The 15,358-nt window shown below is 35.3% G+C and overlaps 1 protein-coding gene across 4 annotated transcripts in view; it reads right to left on the reverse strand.

The window, feature by feature from the left end:
* SH3RF1 (SH3 domain containing ring finger 1) overlaps nt 1-15,358 on the reverse strand; it is an 86,978-nt gene that overhangs the window by 17,052 nt on the left and 54,568 nt on the right. For all 4 annotated transcript variants that reach the window (XM_027898512.1, XM_027898510.1, XM_027898511.1 and 1 more), the window contains 5 exons: nt 14,338-14,613; nt 13,502-13,597; nt 8,920-9,222; nt 8,350-8,460; nt 548-702 (listed from right to left, as the gene is read on the reverse strand). In XM_027898512.1, the coding sequence (XP_027754313.1) occupies nt 548-702; nt 8,350-8,460; nt 8,920-9,222; nt 13,502-13,597; nt 14,338-14,613 (941 nt within the window). The remainder of the gene's footprint in view (nt 1-547; nt 703-8,349; nt 8,461-8,919; nt 9,223-13,501; nt 13,598-14,337; nt 14,614-15,358) is intronic.

Genomic DNA, 15,358 nt, shown 5'->3' on the forward strand with positions numbered 1-15,358 from the left:
AGCAGCTTTCTGCCTTCCTTCCGAATTGCCACCCAATAATTAAGTGCGCTGTAGAATCTTTGGTCAAATTTCAATTGCAACTGACACAAGTAATCTGACAGTAACATGCTAATGTAACAGTCTGAATGAAATACAGCACTTTCTGTGTTTTGGCACAAGTTATTCCACATGAGAATAGCCTTTTCATACCATACGTAATGGAAAACATTGAATAAATTCACTCCAGTATTTGACACTTGTGAGTTACACAGTATTCAGTGCTAACACAAGGATTCATTCATCTTCTGCATGATAAATACTTTATATTTTTGAAGTGAGCTTTTTCTATACAGAGCAACAGAGGATTATATTTATCTAAGACACAAACAACGCTCAGTATGAAGGCTGTTTGGGGCTATCACATTTATGCAAGTTTTTGTTCTGAGTTGCATGCTTGGCTTTCTGGCAATTCTAGCAGAACACAGACAGCTGGCACAACACACACACAGGTGAAGTTATCAATCTCGTTCCATTTTTCTGACTGGCGAAAAGTTTCTATTTTACTTACACGCTTGGACGAGTTTGTGGTCGTAAATGTGCCATTTGGTCAGCTGATCCTGACGTGGACCTTTGCATTACACCTGTAGACTGAGGTCCAGAAGCAGCCGATGCAATGATTGCAGCAGACAAGAGAGGTGGTGGTGGAAGTGGGGGATTCATATTCTGATTTTATGAGAACAAAAAAAAAAAAATACCAACAATGATCAATATTATTTTATGTGTTGAATCAATGGCAAAAAACACCCAAAAGCACGACATTCTAAGGAATGTTAGGTTTGTCCATATTTCTCCTTTTCCAGTTTAAAATATTGAAGTTTTGGCAGCTAATTAAACAAATGACGAGCAATTTCTCAGCACAGGAAAAATGGAAAGCATTGTTTCTAATTATAACATCTTTAGTATGGGGCTTGAAAAAAAATTCAGAAGCCTTTCAGGAGGTACACTTTGCATCCTGCTGCTGACTGTACTTCATAACATGATTGTTTTTGTAACCTGAAGCTGAAACATAATATACAATTCAGCTGCAGTACACCCAAAAGCACCCCTTCTGGGGGAAATTTTCTTTTGATGCATGGGTCACAAAAGCGAGCACAATATGAGACCACAGTCACTGAGTTATTGTTACCACTTTCTCCTATTCTTCTAGTTTAAAGAGTTAGCTTTTGAAATTCGGTATTATCAAGATTGGTAATCTTTAACAACTACCCCAGTAAAAAGGCACAGCAGATCTTAATGGGGGTCCTGCCTACAGACTTCTGTGCTTTTTGAGAATCAATGGAGCAATTGTTACCTTCTGCTCTGTAAAGCTTCAGACAATTCTTTAGGACCTTGTGTACTGACACTCCTGGGAAAAGGCACTCACAAAAGGAGAGCTTTTCCTTCCCCCTTTCCAAAAATAACTATTTGTGTTACAATACACACAAAAAGAGTAATAAAAAACCTCCAACATTTGAAAATGTAAAACTGAATTACTTTCACACATAATCTACAATTTAATACAATCCTTTAGTATTGAAACAAAACTCTATACCACAACATTTCAGGTTTAAAAACCACAGAATATTATTTAACAAAATATCCTGAAGTAGTGCCCGGCACTTCCAATACATCAGCATATAAATGCAAAGCATTAGAGTATCAGTTCAGAAAATATGTAGGTGAAAGTCATTTTAATTCCCCTTAAACAGTCCACTTCTAAAGTGGACTTGTTTTCTGTTTTTCTAAACTAAAACCTATATGGGAATTACGTTTTAGTTCTACACTGTGTGATTATTACCTCACTGCATTTGGTGAAAGTGTTAATAAAAAGACAGCTCTATAAACCAGTTTTATGCTGTCAAGACACAGTAAAGAACTGTATAATTAAAAGTTTTCAAATACAGAGAAAACTGATCAACTCTTACAGTTTTACAGTGAAAATTCTTATGCTTAGCTATGGTATAAATTGCATGCTATACTGTGAAATATTTCTATTTTATTAAAGGGTTTTTTTTTTTCTTCTTGTTCATAAGACCAAATAGGCCTTCCGCATCCAATACAAAACAGATATGACCTGCTGGAGAAACATTATCGTGAGCTTTAGAACTAATGGTTATTTACAAAAGTGGCAATTACATTTGCTTCACATTCTACATTCCTATCCATACAACAATCTTTTTAAAGTACCTAGATAATTCATACTGAAATATTTCTCTTTCAGTTGCTTTACAAAGTTATTTCCCACTCCTAGTCAGCTTCAACAAATGTCTTAGCTGAATCCAAGCTGAATCTAACTTTCAGGCAACCTGTCAATAAATTTAAATATTTTTTTAGGCATTTAGATTTCTTTACACATGGTACAACTAATCTCCACATTAGGAGATGATTACTTAGAATGCTTTAAAATTAAACCTACTCATGCACAATATCAAGGTTGTCACAATTCCACACTTCCTGCATCTCTAAAGATAGAAATGCTGAGCATTATGTTTTGTTCATTTGAAACATATTTTTTGTTCATTTGAACGCATAATATACATTGAAGTTTTAGGTACAATAAAGGCACCTTCACGACCCTATTCTATTCTGCCATGTTCAGGCTCTGCTCCCCTCCCCTCTCAGCTTCATAAAATAGATCTGAATGATCCAGCCATGTTTTCAAGAAGTTTTGTGGCTTGTAACAATTTTTCTAGCTATTGAGAAACACACCTACCAGAGCACATGCTACTTTTGATAGTTCTCATAGTCAACATTCCATGAAAGAATATATGCAAACTGCATGTGATTCAAAAAATATGCTCAATGATAATTAGGGATATTTTAGGTAGCTGAGAGGGAAAAATTGAAAGTTTATGCAAATACTTTTCAGACACCAGGTGTGCTTTCAAGCATACAAAAGAGCAAATAAGTTATAATTATTTTTTTTAATTGGAAGATAAAAAATTATACAATTCAATATTTATGTTTAAAGTTCAGATAGTACCTAAACTACGCACACACATACTACTAAATTTAAATATAATTAGACTGCATTCCCATATCAGTCATTTGAAAATCAATAATCAGCTCACCCAAAGAATAATAAAAGGCACAGTAGAGGAAAGGAACATTCACTAACTGTCTTCACTCCCACAAGGTCTAGAAAAAAACATGGCTTGCAAAATTCCCCGAGGGCTAACTAATTAGGGCTCATGTTTAACAGAATTCCTAAACTATATGTTATTAAGAACAGACTTCTCCTACTAAATGTCATTGTTTTTTTCAGCTGTTTCCTCTTCCTAACAAAAGTTGATTTGAATTTTTGAATTTTTGTTGATTAAAATTAGGAGAGTTCTTATTTAAACCTCCTCCTGACTTACGCTACTGAATCATCTGGAACTACACAAAAGAGAGCTATATGTCATTAGCACAGTACATAACCCTCACAGCTTCTGCCTCATTAATAATAATTCAGACTGCCTTATATATTTCTACATAGAGGGGCAACTTGTCTTTTTGTGTGTGTACAAGAGAACAAGACCAGAAAAAACAGGGATTTATTAATTTTTGAAACCTTCAGTGTGCAAGTGAATGCAAACCATCCAAATATAGACCACCTATTTCTGCTATTGAAGTGCACACACCAAGACACCATTTCAAAGTAAACAGATTCAGTCTTCAGAAGTAGCAATATGGACATCTAGGGTAATTGGAGGCCAAAACATTTCTGACTTCTCAAGAGACTGCAAAGGCAGAATGAAAGGAGAGTAAGTTATCTCTTGGTGCTACATCGTTTTGCTGCTTTTGAATTGTTTTGCTGCTTAACTTACTTTGTTGCGGTATATTTTGTTTCTGTTTTTCCCATATCATGGTTCAAATCACATACTTCAGGATTTTTTTCAGCAAAATCTATGGCAACTAGATCTCCTCCACTAGATAACTACCTTATAAATTACATCCAAGAATTTCCTCCCAAGTAAATGAGCCTTACATAATTCTATGTGCATATTTTCACCCGACGACTCCTCAACTTGACATCTGTTATTTATATTTTACAAAGAATTTTAAATATACTAAGCACCTAGAAGGTTCAAAAATGCCGGTGGCCAAGAAGAGCAGACTAATTAATGCCCCCATTAGGGGTAAAGTTGTGGTTTGAAGTCCCAAAGAACAGTGTAAGTGATAATATCACAGCCAAAAGCCCTAGCTGTGGAAAGTCTGTCTCAGTTCATAGCTTTTCAATTTTAAAGAATCAAACCTCAAAACACAAAGCAAGAATTAATGCTGTTGGCTAAAGAATTGCTGCTTTGAAATAAAACTTTTAAATAAATTATCACAGGTTTTCTGAATGCAAATTAAAATCTGCTTAAATGACACAAGCAGCAGAGACTATATTTGGTCACTCGACAAAAGCACTCTCATTCCTAAAGCTTATTTGTGTCCATTTTGGCTGCAAATTTGTAAATTATTTACTTCATACAATGTCGGGTACCAAACAGCATTTACAAAACATTATTATGAACAAAGAAAAAATGAATACAATTGACATTTTTGAACCACCATAATATTTCCCAAAATAACAATGTAAGAAACTAAAATGAAATCCTATACATGTACACAGCTAAAAAGAGTCACAGGCTCCTTTGGGCTAGGAATTAATCCAAACGGTCTTACAGAAATTTGCTACGCAAGACAACAGCTCAAAATATCTTCTCTTGACAATAAAAAGCAATCTTTCTTATAGGAGATAAGAGAAGACACTAGCTTTTCCTTGCTTTCAGATTCAGGACAGATAAATGTAGCAAAAATTCAGAATTATCTTTTTCACTGATGTGCAATCATGCTCATCCTCAGATTTTTTTCTTTCTCTCTTATTTTGAGTTAAATAAAAGAAGTATAAACAGTTTGCTCTCAAAGAACAATTACTTTCAATAGTGTTATAAACATCAATACAATTGACAGGAAGGAGATCCAACAAAAAAACCTTCACGCTAAGGATGTATTACAACATGCAATCAGAATTGTTATGCAGCTTAAATTAATGCTCAGAATGTCAGGAAGGGTATTTCCAGAAGGGAAACATCTAAAGAAACAAGAATATCACTTTCTCTCTCTCTTGACCTGTCAGAACCATTTTGCACATATCTAACATGAACGCAAGAATTTATGATTCAAGAGGAAAAGTGGAAGTAAAAGATACATCTCACAGTCTGTGACTTTATAAACTCCATCATCATCTAATATCATCTACAGCAAAAGAATACAGGAATGACCTGACTCTAGCCTGAGCTGCCAGCTTACATTTTAGTCGTGATGAAAACAAGTCAAGAAGAAACAGAACATTATGTACAGAAAGTTATTGACTTTAAAAGAGGGTGGCAGAGAATAATTCCGGTTCTCAGGGGGAATTATATGCCTAATTGGAAACATAAGCAGGAGCATGGTTATCACAAAGAGAAAGTAGCACCCCAAGAAACAAAACAATCATATGGCAGGAGTTTCATTCCATGCTGCATTTAGCACTGTAATTTAATTCCTGTGGGCACCAATGGTGAGACTGCCTTTGAACAAGCTTATGCAACTAAAGGACTCGAGGTGGTTTAATGACTTTGCACCAGCACCAGAAGAAAGTATTTTTCCATGTTGGCATCAAAAAAAGAACGACTGATTCATATTAACAAACAGAAGTGTTTGTTACTGAGAGCAAAACACAAAAGCAGCTTTTGACAGAACTTTAGAAATTATGGATTGTATCCTGCCTGCTCAATCGTCCCCACAGCTTCAGTATCTCAGCCACAAATCAAATCAATTACTCAATGTTTGCAGGGTATATTAGGTAGACTTGAATTCTTCCTAACAGCACAAATGATACCAAAACTGCTTTGTTTGCTCAGTTCTCACAGGAATTTTCTGAAGGACAGGGTGAAAGAAGCATAAAAGACTAATATATAAGGAGCTAGTTGTTTCTAGTATTAGATGTGCACCTCATAGGCAAAAAAAGACCTGCAGGTCCTTTCTGGTGGACACCAACTTGAACAGGAGCCAACAACATGCCCTTGTGGCAAAGAAGGATAATATCCTGGGCTGCATTAGGAGGAGTCTAGCTAGCAAAGGACCTCAAGGGAAGTGATCCTTCCCCTCTCCTCGGCAACAATGAGGCCAAACCTGGAGTGCAACATCCAGTTTTGGGCTCACCAGTACAAGAGAGACACATGCATACTGGAGAGTCCAGTGTCACGGAGATAATTAAGGGACTGGAGCATTTCTCCTGAGAGGAAAGGTTAAGAGAGCTGGGATTATTCAACCTAGAGGAGGCTCAGGACCTCCTCTATTAAATGTATTTAATACATTAAATACATTAAAGTATTTAATTATCTGAAGGAAAGGAACAGAGATGATGAAGCTGTGCTCTTTCCAGTGGCGTCCAAAAACCCATATAGGAGGTTCAGTCTGAGTACAAGGAAACAGTTTTTCACTGTGAGGGTCACAGAGTACTGGCACAAGTTGCCCAGAGAGGTGGTGAAGTCTCAATCCTTGGAGATATTCAAAACTTATTTGGACACAGTCCTGGGCAACTGGCTCTAGGTGGCCTTGCTTGAGCAAGGGGGTTAGACTAAATGAGCTCAAGAGGTTCTTCTAACCTCATCTGCTCCGTGACTTTAAAATATGAATCTAAACATAGGAGATTATGAATTGTTTTGAGCTTAGCATACATTTAACAGTAGGATTATACAGACGATCCACAGATTGAAGGAGTCAACAATTTAACTATAAGAGGACAAACCATTGCTACAGCACAACCTGCATTACTCAGCAAGGAAGGGCAAAAGCACATAGTCTATATCATTATCAATAACAAAGTCATCTATCTGGAGAGCAAAGAATATGAATACATTTACCTGGATGGGAGCAATTACTATATCACTTAGAGATGACGAAAATTTGTGGAATCAGGGTGGATATTTAGCTGAACATAAGCTTCGTGCTACACTCAGGTCAAATGAATGTATACAAATTCTGAAGATACAAGCATCAGGCTAACAGGGTAAAAGGGTCATACCATCAATATTTTCATCACTGAAAAAAGACTGTGCAGTACTGTACCCAGTTCTGGAATGTGTCACCATGTGCATACCATGCAAAAAGGAATTATTGAAGATAATTCAGAAAACAACAGCATTATAATTTAAAGGACTGAAAAACATAACTTAAGAGTCCCAAAGAAAGCTGTCAGAATGTAACCAAGTCACACCTAAGCATTTACCTAAACAATAAAATGTTGATACCAAAGACAGACAATCCTGCCTTTGATTTTGCAAACAAATGTGTAAAATGATACAAGTGCCAAAAGTTGAAAGCAAAACTCGACAAAGGGCTAGCAGCAGAACTATTCATGGTGTTTTACTTGGTTTAAAGACTGCAGGGATAATTAAACCCCTAAACAAGAGAAAGTCTTGGAGTTTTTTGTTTGGGTTGTTTGTTTTGTTTTTTAAACTAAGTGAAGATTTCTTATTCAACTGTGCCCTGCCCCTTAAAAGTTAAGGGCAGAATTTTTTGAGAAGAATTGAATTGCAAGAACTCCAATGTTCAAAATAACATTTCATTAAGTTCCCCCTTGAAGATCTCTGAAAACTGGTACCCACAATTTTTACTGCAGTTAAGGTCAGGCTTTGGTAAGTGCAGTATGATATACAACATACAGTCTCTCTACCACAAGCATAGGAAACTAAAGAATTCCAGTTGGTTTTGGAAAGAAAACTTGCACTTTTTGAAGACATCATTTTATTGTCCAAAGGAAGCAGCACTGCAGTGTATTTCTCCCTTTAAAAGATGGACATTTGCAACACGTTTTCCTATTGTTCTCCAAGAACCGTAACTTGACTAAACTTGACAGGCTAGATATGTTCTTCATTTGCCACATCATCTTAATGAGGAGACAGCAGTTTTGAAACTTAGTTTAGAGCATCTTGATAATCTTGAGTTAAATAAAACAGAAATAACTGGCAGCTGTGGTCTCAAGTTGATGCTTTTTTAAGGTCTTGCTTGTTTTCCCTAACTTTCCCCATGGCATAATCTCTTTTCTGCTCATGTCTAAACACTGTTCTGGAAGGAAGTGTGCTTCTCATGTTTACTACAGAGACATTACAGAGAAAAACTGGAGAAATTACAAAATGCAAAATATTGTATCAAGAGTGCTTTTTCTATAGTTAAATTTATACCACTGTCTATTACATAGACAATAATCATAAAACCATCATTTCAAATCAGTGTATCAGAACTTGAGGAAAAAAAAAATTACTGTACAAGACCAAATTAAAACGAGAAGGCTGAGTTTTCTTAAGTGGTACTCACACCAAGAGCAGCTTGGTAGGTAACTTCCGATGGGAAGGTAAATGAAGGCCCTGTTGTGACTGGGCTGCTCGGGGGTGGAGTCACAATCAGCCCCGTAGTACCGATATGAACCTGCGACAGAGAAAAAACCCAGCAGGGTCAGTTCTGAACAAATAATAGAAGTCAGATAAATATTTTGTCACCAGATTATTATGGTACATTTCTGGAATACACATAATCTTCAAGTTGAATATTTTACTTTTACTAACATGCACTTTATTCATTATTATATACAATTTAGAAAAAAACCCATTAAATCACTCAAGTTTCTAGTTTCCACAGTTAAATAAAAATCTTTCTGGCACTCTAGAAAATAACAACTGTGAAAAAAACTAGCCTACAAGACCAAAAATATTTGCTATCATTATATAAGCAGTGTTAAGAAATATTTTCCTTAAATGTCCTCATGTTGGAAGATAAGTTTTGTGAAAGCGTCTGTTTAATATTAGTTACATATAATTAATAATTTGAAATAAGTAAACTGACAAGATCAGAAGCCTTTATAGTTATAGTTGATTTCACGTGAATTACCTGAGAGGGGGCACTACAGGAAAGCCCCGTCAGCTCACTAATGCGGGCTGCTGCGGTCGGGTTGCTGGAGCTGATGAGGACAGGAGGACTAATTTCCATGGAGTGGCGATTCTGAGAAGACTGTGAAGCCTTGTTGGACATGGTGAGGGAGGTAAAAGAGTGTCGTTTTTTGGTGTTTTTCTTGGTATCTGTGTGCTTTTGGGTTGAACTGTTGTGGGCTGCCCCAGAGGTACCTTCTCCAGAGTCAATGGCAGAACCTGAGGGCTTGTCCAACTCTATCAGCTGTTTGGCTGCTGTGTTAAACTACAAAAAACCAGTAACACATTAGTATTTTTTTTTATTTATAAAAATCACCTGAACATAACAAAAAATCTATTTTCATTTCACTCATCATATAATAGAATTTAAACCGTGCAACTTAAAACTGACATACCAACCTACTCTACAAATTAGTTATTACAGAGTAACAATTCACTCACTACAAACTCAGCACACTTACTGTTGGGCTGGTGTGGACTACCCATCAGAGGTAAAATTTCAATCAACAAAGGACATAATGCTGTAGCCCAGACATGTATTGTTTCAGCAACATCTACTGCCTGTGTCATCTACAAGTCAGACTAAATCACAGCAGTCCCCTCTAATCTTATAATATAAAAATCTGTGTTACAAAAATTCTTGAATGTTCATTTCATTTTAAGCCTTGTTTTGTTTTGATTGCATGACATAAGGTCGCACCTTTCCATGTGGGCTGTTGAAGGTATTCCTTCTAGTTTCCCTTGGTATTTATGCACATCCTTAACACTACCAGCAGTAAAAAACCAGGCTTCCTAAATGCAGGTTTAAGAACACACTAGGACAGACTAAATAGGCAGCTATACCAGTGCCCTGCCTGACAACTGGTACCAATACAGGCATAAGATAGTATAAGGACAAAAGAAATACATATGGGCAATTTTATGGAAATACTTTTTTCTAATGTACAGGCAGCATCTCTGTGCCTAAGAATTAAAGAATTAAAATATACCTTAGTGAAATTAAGGGAAAACACCATCTTCTTCCTCAAATGACCTGTTCATCCAAAGTTTTCACTTGTGCAATTTTACTACATCACCTTACATCAGCCAGTGTTTTTCCACATTATCAACATTCTTATAAGTCAAATTGCAATATTTTGTCCAAACCAGTGGAAGAATAATTTCACAAACAGATCCTTGAACAGATCACAATAATAAGCTAAGCTGAATTTATATTAACTTCTGAAACAAATCAAATACTCTGTATTGCAGATTCTGGCATAAGAAACAACAGTTATTTTTTGTATAAATTTTCTGTTTTAAGTTTCAAGCAGGCAGAACAGTCAAAAAGCAAAGGAAGGTTTCCATAAGAAGTTTTATCTCATACTTCTGTGTAGAAAATTCTGATTTTTTTCCTAAGCACATTAAAAATCAGATCATCTAACTGTGATAGACAAAGTTGAGCCTACTAAGCACAGTGTCAGAAAGACCATGTTAGAAATCCAGCCTAAAATACTATGTAAAATGTATAGACACATCAAAAGGATGTTTTGAAACACTTCTGTTATGTACAGGAGGAGATGCTAGTAAAAAAACCCCAGCCTGACACACTAGGTACATACAACCTTATATTCATATATATATTGATTAAAATATCATCTTAACTGATAGATGCAGACATATAAAATGACAGTGAACTTAAAATTCTACTGCAGTGAACATAATAGATAATTTGGGGTTTTTTCACTGACATTTCAGTAAGGTTGTTTATAAATAAAGCTAAAAGAGCTGGACTAATAAAAAGGTGTTTCCCAGTTGTACATCTTAAGCTGGGAAACAAAAGCTGACATTATTTTCTACTGACAATTTGATTGAAGAGTGATTCCTCTTCCCTGATTTTTATTCCATTCTGGGCATTTGTATTTTTCATGTTGTTCTGCATGAGTGATGTAAAAATTTAAATACTTTTTAGATGTAGAATGTGCTTATGGAGTGTTAAACCACATCAAAATGTCAAATTTGAGGTCTAAAAAAATGTATATTGGATCCAGAACTGCAATGTATGTAGAAAAATTCTAATAGTATGTTTAGCTATGATTAATCTTTCTTTTTGGAATAGAGATAAACATAAGTGTTATGACCTTAATCATACAGTCTCTAAACTCACTGCATTTTATTTTATCACTATGCAGGAACCTGGTTGACCTGCTTTCAACGCAAGTACCTTGAAATTCTAACAGTAAAAGATCTAGTAATTTAGATATATTAAGTAGGTCTTAGTCTGATAAAACTGGAGGGTTAGTTTGAGTTTAGCACTTCTTAGAAAATACTTTTTTTTTCAATATTTAGATTATTTATTTTTAATTTGCATATAAAATTAGTTTTTTCATAGTGCTATATGTTGACAGGTAAAGACAATGTTGTGTGTCAGTTAAGAAACTGTACTTTTAATAGAATCAATATTAAAATTTCTCTCAAAATGTGTTTAGTCTTACTTTTATTATTACCACAAATTAATTAAGTGAAAGACATAAAAGAAGAGATCAGATTAGCAAATACTGAATCATAAAACGCTCCTCCAGGCAAAAGTTGTCCCTCAAATACGATCTGAGATTTTCATGGACTTCAACATTATCTAAAATCTTATCCTGGGACCTCATTGTACAAGAAGTGCCACAAATATTACATCTATACTACAAAATAAAAATACACAAGGCAAAAGATATTATGACAAAAATAGACAATGATTACAGGATTGGGAAATGCGACAAAAAAATACCATATAAAAATCCTTCCAAAATATTACTTACCTCTCATCTTCAGTGTCTTTCTTAACATAGGTAAGAATGTTTTGCTATACTTGTTTGTATCAACTGTCTGTATATTTTCCAGAACAATGGCTATATAATCTCAGAAACCAGGTATATCACAGTTCAAATCAATAGTTCACTGCACATCTCACTGCTCTTCACCCCAGCATGTGTTCCAGTTTAGTATATACTGAAAAAAACCCACCTATCTGATTTCAATTATCTCTTTGGGTATAATTTATCATCCTAGACTTCCCATGCCACTTTAGTGGGGATTTCAGAGTGTGTACTCAACTGTTAGCGCCTGTTCTAAAAGGGTTAATTGAAAATACATTTTCCTAGTTGATGGAATCAGTCTGAAAACATTAACAGTAAAATACATTTTGTGACCATCATTTTTTTCAAGATCATATCTCCATTTTGTAAATTTTTACAGAGATAGAAATGTAGTTGTTAGCTAAATAGTTAGTCCAAATGCCAGCCCTAGGAAAGGGCTTTTTCTAACTCAGCTAAGTTAAGTAATTTAGTTTGAAAAAACATGACAAAAAGCTTTACTGGCTGAACTGAAGGGGCAGTTAATCGCAAGAAGCTAGGAAAGAATACCCAAAGGCAAGAAATTGTTAAATTGGCTTTTAAAACTCCTTAAACTGAAGCCAAAATTGCACTAAGCAAGTTGAAACATTTTTAGTCTTCTTGTTTTTACAGTCACGTGAAATTTTCTATCCCCAGGTATACAGATCCTTAAATCAAGCAATAAAAATAAATATATATATATATTTGCCCTTCTAAAAGTAATAAATTCTACATTGGTTGAAAGCAGTAATGTTTTTAGAAATTCCCATCTCATCATGGCATTCAGAAATTGAACTAATAAAACCTGACTTGATTCTTAGTATGGTTACATATTTTTTCGGTGACCTGAAGTACACATTTCTCATCCCACAGGTAACGTGAAAATACTTTTTCCTTTCATCATTCTGCCTCATTTATTTAAATAAAATAAGTCAGGAAGTGACTTATTTTATTCAGTCAGTGCAGGAAGTGTATCTTATCAAGTATCCACAGCATACCTATCAGAAAAGCACCAACACTATTCGAAACCTCTATGTCTTTCTGTAATGCAAATTTGAATAATCATTGTTGCAGTTGTTTATGCTGTTCCTAATCACTGATGTCTTTCTATACAGAAGATACAGCTTTCAACACTTAAACTGAAAAAGTTGTGGAAATTTTCTCAACTGCTACCTCTTACTGTAAATTGTTGTATCGCATATGAGAAATGCAGGAAGATACAGAAGCTTTTATATACAGCTCTGTTAGATGTAAAAGCTGATCCTTCACCTCTTTAACAACAGCATATATTCTTTGACTTCCCAGATGTGCTAATTTGGTTTTGAGAGGCAGGTATTAGGGACAGTGCAAAGCTTACTATTTGTCTGACTTGCTGACTGCTTTCATTTTGTGGCAAGTGTGGTTTGTGATTGACTGCATGACTCAAGTGTTAACAACAGAACATAGTGACTGCTGCCAAGTACTCTCATTTCAATTCCATTCAATGAAAACAGGTATCAAATAGCTATGTGAAAATCACTGGTTCAACTGCTGAGGTCATTAACTTTCCCAAAGAGTATTTTAGGTCTGAGATTATTTATATCTCAGGTTATTTTAGAATCATCACCAGTACTGATTATTTTTCCTTTCAGAAAATTAAATACACAGTGGGCACAGCCTTACTGAACACCCAGTTTTACTCACCTCAACATATGAAATCGGAAATATTCCTATTTTGTCAGCCAGCATTCCTTCTGCCCAGTTTTCATCCACACGGCGAATTACAGTCAGAACATCATCCTGTGTGAACATGCAGAGATTATGTCTCCCAGCTCTAATTTAACTTTAATTTAATTTGACTCCGTAACACAGTGGTAATCAGAGAAGGCAGTACATGGACAAGAACCGCAAAGCAGGCACTCTGTAACAGGAACGTGCCACTTTTGCGTTTGAAGTCAGTTCAAGCTGTTCCTTTTCCTGTTTTGTCAGAGTTGAACTAACTGCCCACGTTTCAGTGTCTCACTATGGATACTTTGTCCGTAGTGCCAGATGTCCTGTCATGTTCAGTCCATGTTACGCATCAGCCCCCTTTTAAGTCTTTGGCATTAATCAACAGAATCACAATCCTTTTCCTTCTCAACTGACTCATTACTTAATCTTCCCTAGGTGTTGCTTTTCTACTTAAGTATTTAAGAACATTGGTAAGTGATATGACTTCTTTCACATCTGCAATTTGAGTGTTTCTTTAGAAGATGGAATGCTTTTAATTCATAACCTATGTTATTTCTCAGAAATTAAGAACATCACTACTGCAATTATGAAAAACTGCATCCTCAGAAATAAAACCTCAGAGAAATTATATGTAATTTAGAAAGAGAGGGCAAAACTAAGAGAGAGAAATACTTGCAGAATTACTTGCCCTTTTCATATTTGTGCAGCTCCATTAATAAATGCAGGTAAGAGTATGAAACAGTTATATTATTTCTTATCCAAGTGAATGAAATTATTAAAATAAAATAGCAATTGTATTCTCTTTTTACCTTTGCAAATGGTAAACAGTCTTTATCTGCTTCCTTGTCTTTTACTTCGAAGTCATAAAGTGCTTTGCACTGAGGCGGAGGTTGAGGTAAAGGTTTAATAATCTGAACAAAATTGGTAGGAAAAAAGCCATGGATTCCGTTGACTTCTCCATGATACCAATTTTCATCCACCTGTCGACGTAAAATGATGATGTCTCCTTTGCTGAATTTAAGATCTCCAGGTTCTTTTCCCTCGTAGTTATACAATGCTTTGGCACATGGTAACTGAGGTACACCCTAAAGAAGAAGAAGAAAAAAATGATGAATCACTAGAATTCGATACGCATTACTAAACAGAATTTATATTTTATTTGTTTGGAGACTATGAATGAAATGGTATAAAATTGCAAAGTAAAATTACATACAATAAAAATATTCTGTTGGAACAATTCTACTGATTTTACCCAAACATGTAGGAAGAGCTTCAGTTTTATGCAGTCTTAATATCCACTTGAATTTCACTATGATTTTTATTACTGCTACAATGTTGCTAGACACAAGAGAAGCAAAAAAACATAACGTTTTAACTCTCGTGTACTAACTCACTAAACTTAAAATAAAAAAAAAAAAAAAGGTTGCTTTCCTTGCTGGAAAGCAACCTGACCACTTGAGAGATCTGACAGAAAAATGCTGCAAGAGAATACAGCACTAGAATAACAAATTTGCTATAAGTCCTTTCAGGCATTTTTCCTGCCTGACTTTCTTATCTTCCTTACCTTATTTACCTCATGGGCAGAGAATGCTAAGGATGAGGACATAACAGAGGTGTTTTCCAGCTTGAAATACAAATCTCACTTTATTAAAGGTGAGAAATTTCATCCTGGAGCAAGTCCTTTAGTTAAATTATTTATTTAAACGGCTAAAAAGATTTACTGGGAAAGATCTGTTGAAGGTGTGTTATCCTTGGGTTTCTTGATTCCTCCATAATATCTGAAAACTGTAGGTCATTGGTGCTGCTCTTGGATGCACGTCAGAAGGTTTA

Source organism: Empidonax traillii, unplaced genomic scaffold, assembly GCF_003031625.1.
Source record: "Empidonax traillii isolate 1590-97213 ecotype Southwest subspecies unplaced genomic scaffold, ASM303162v1 scaffold600:size394560, whole genome shotgun sequence".
In the NCBI taxonomy this organism is placed as follows: Eukaryota; Metazoa; Chordata; class Aves; order Passeriformes; family Tyrannidae; genus Empidonax; species Empidonax traillii.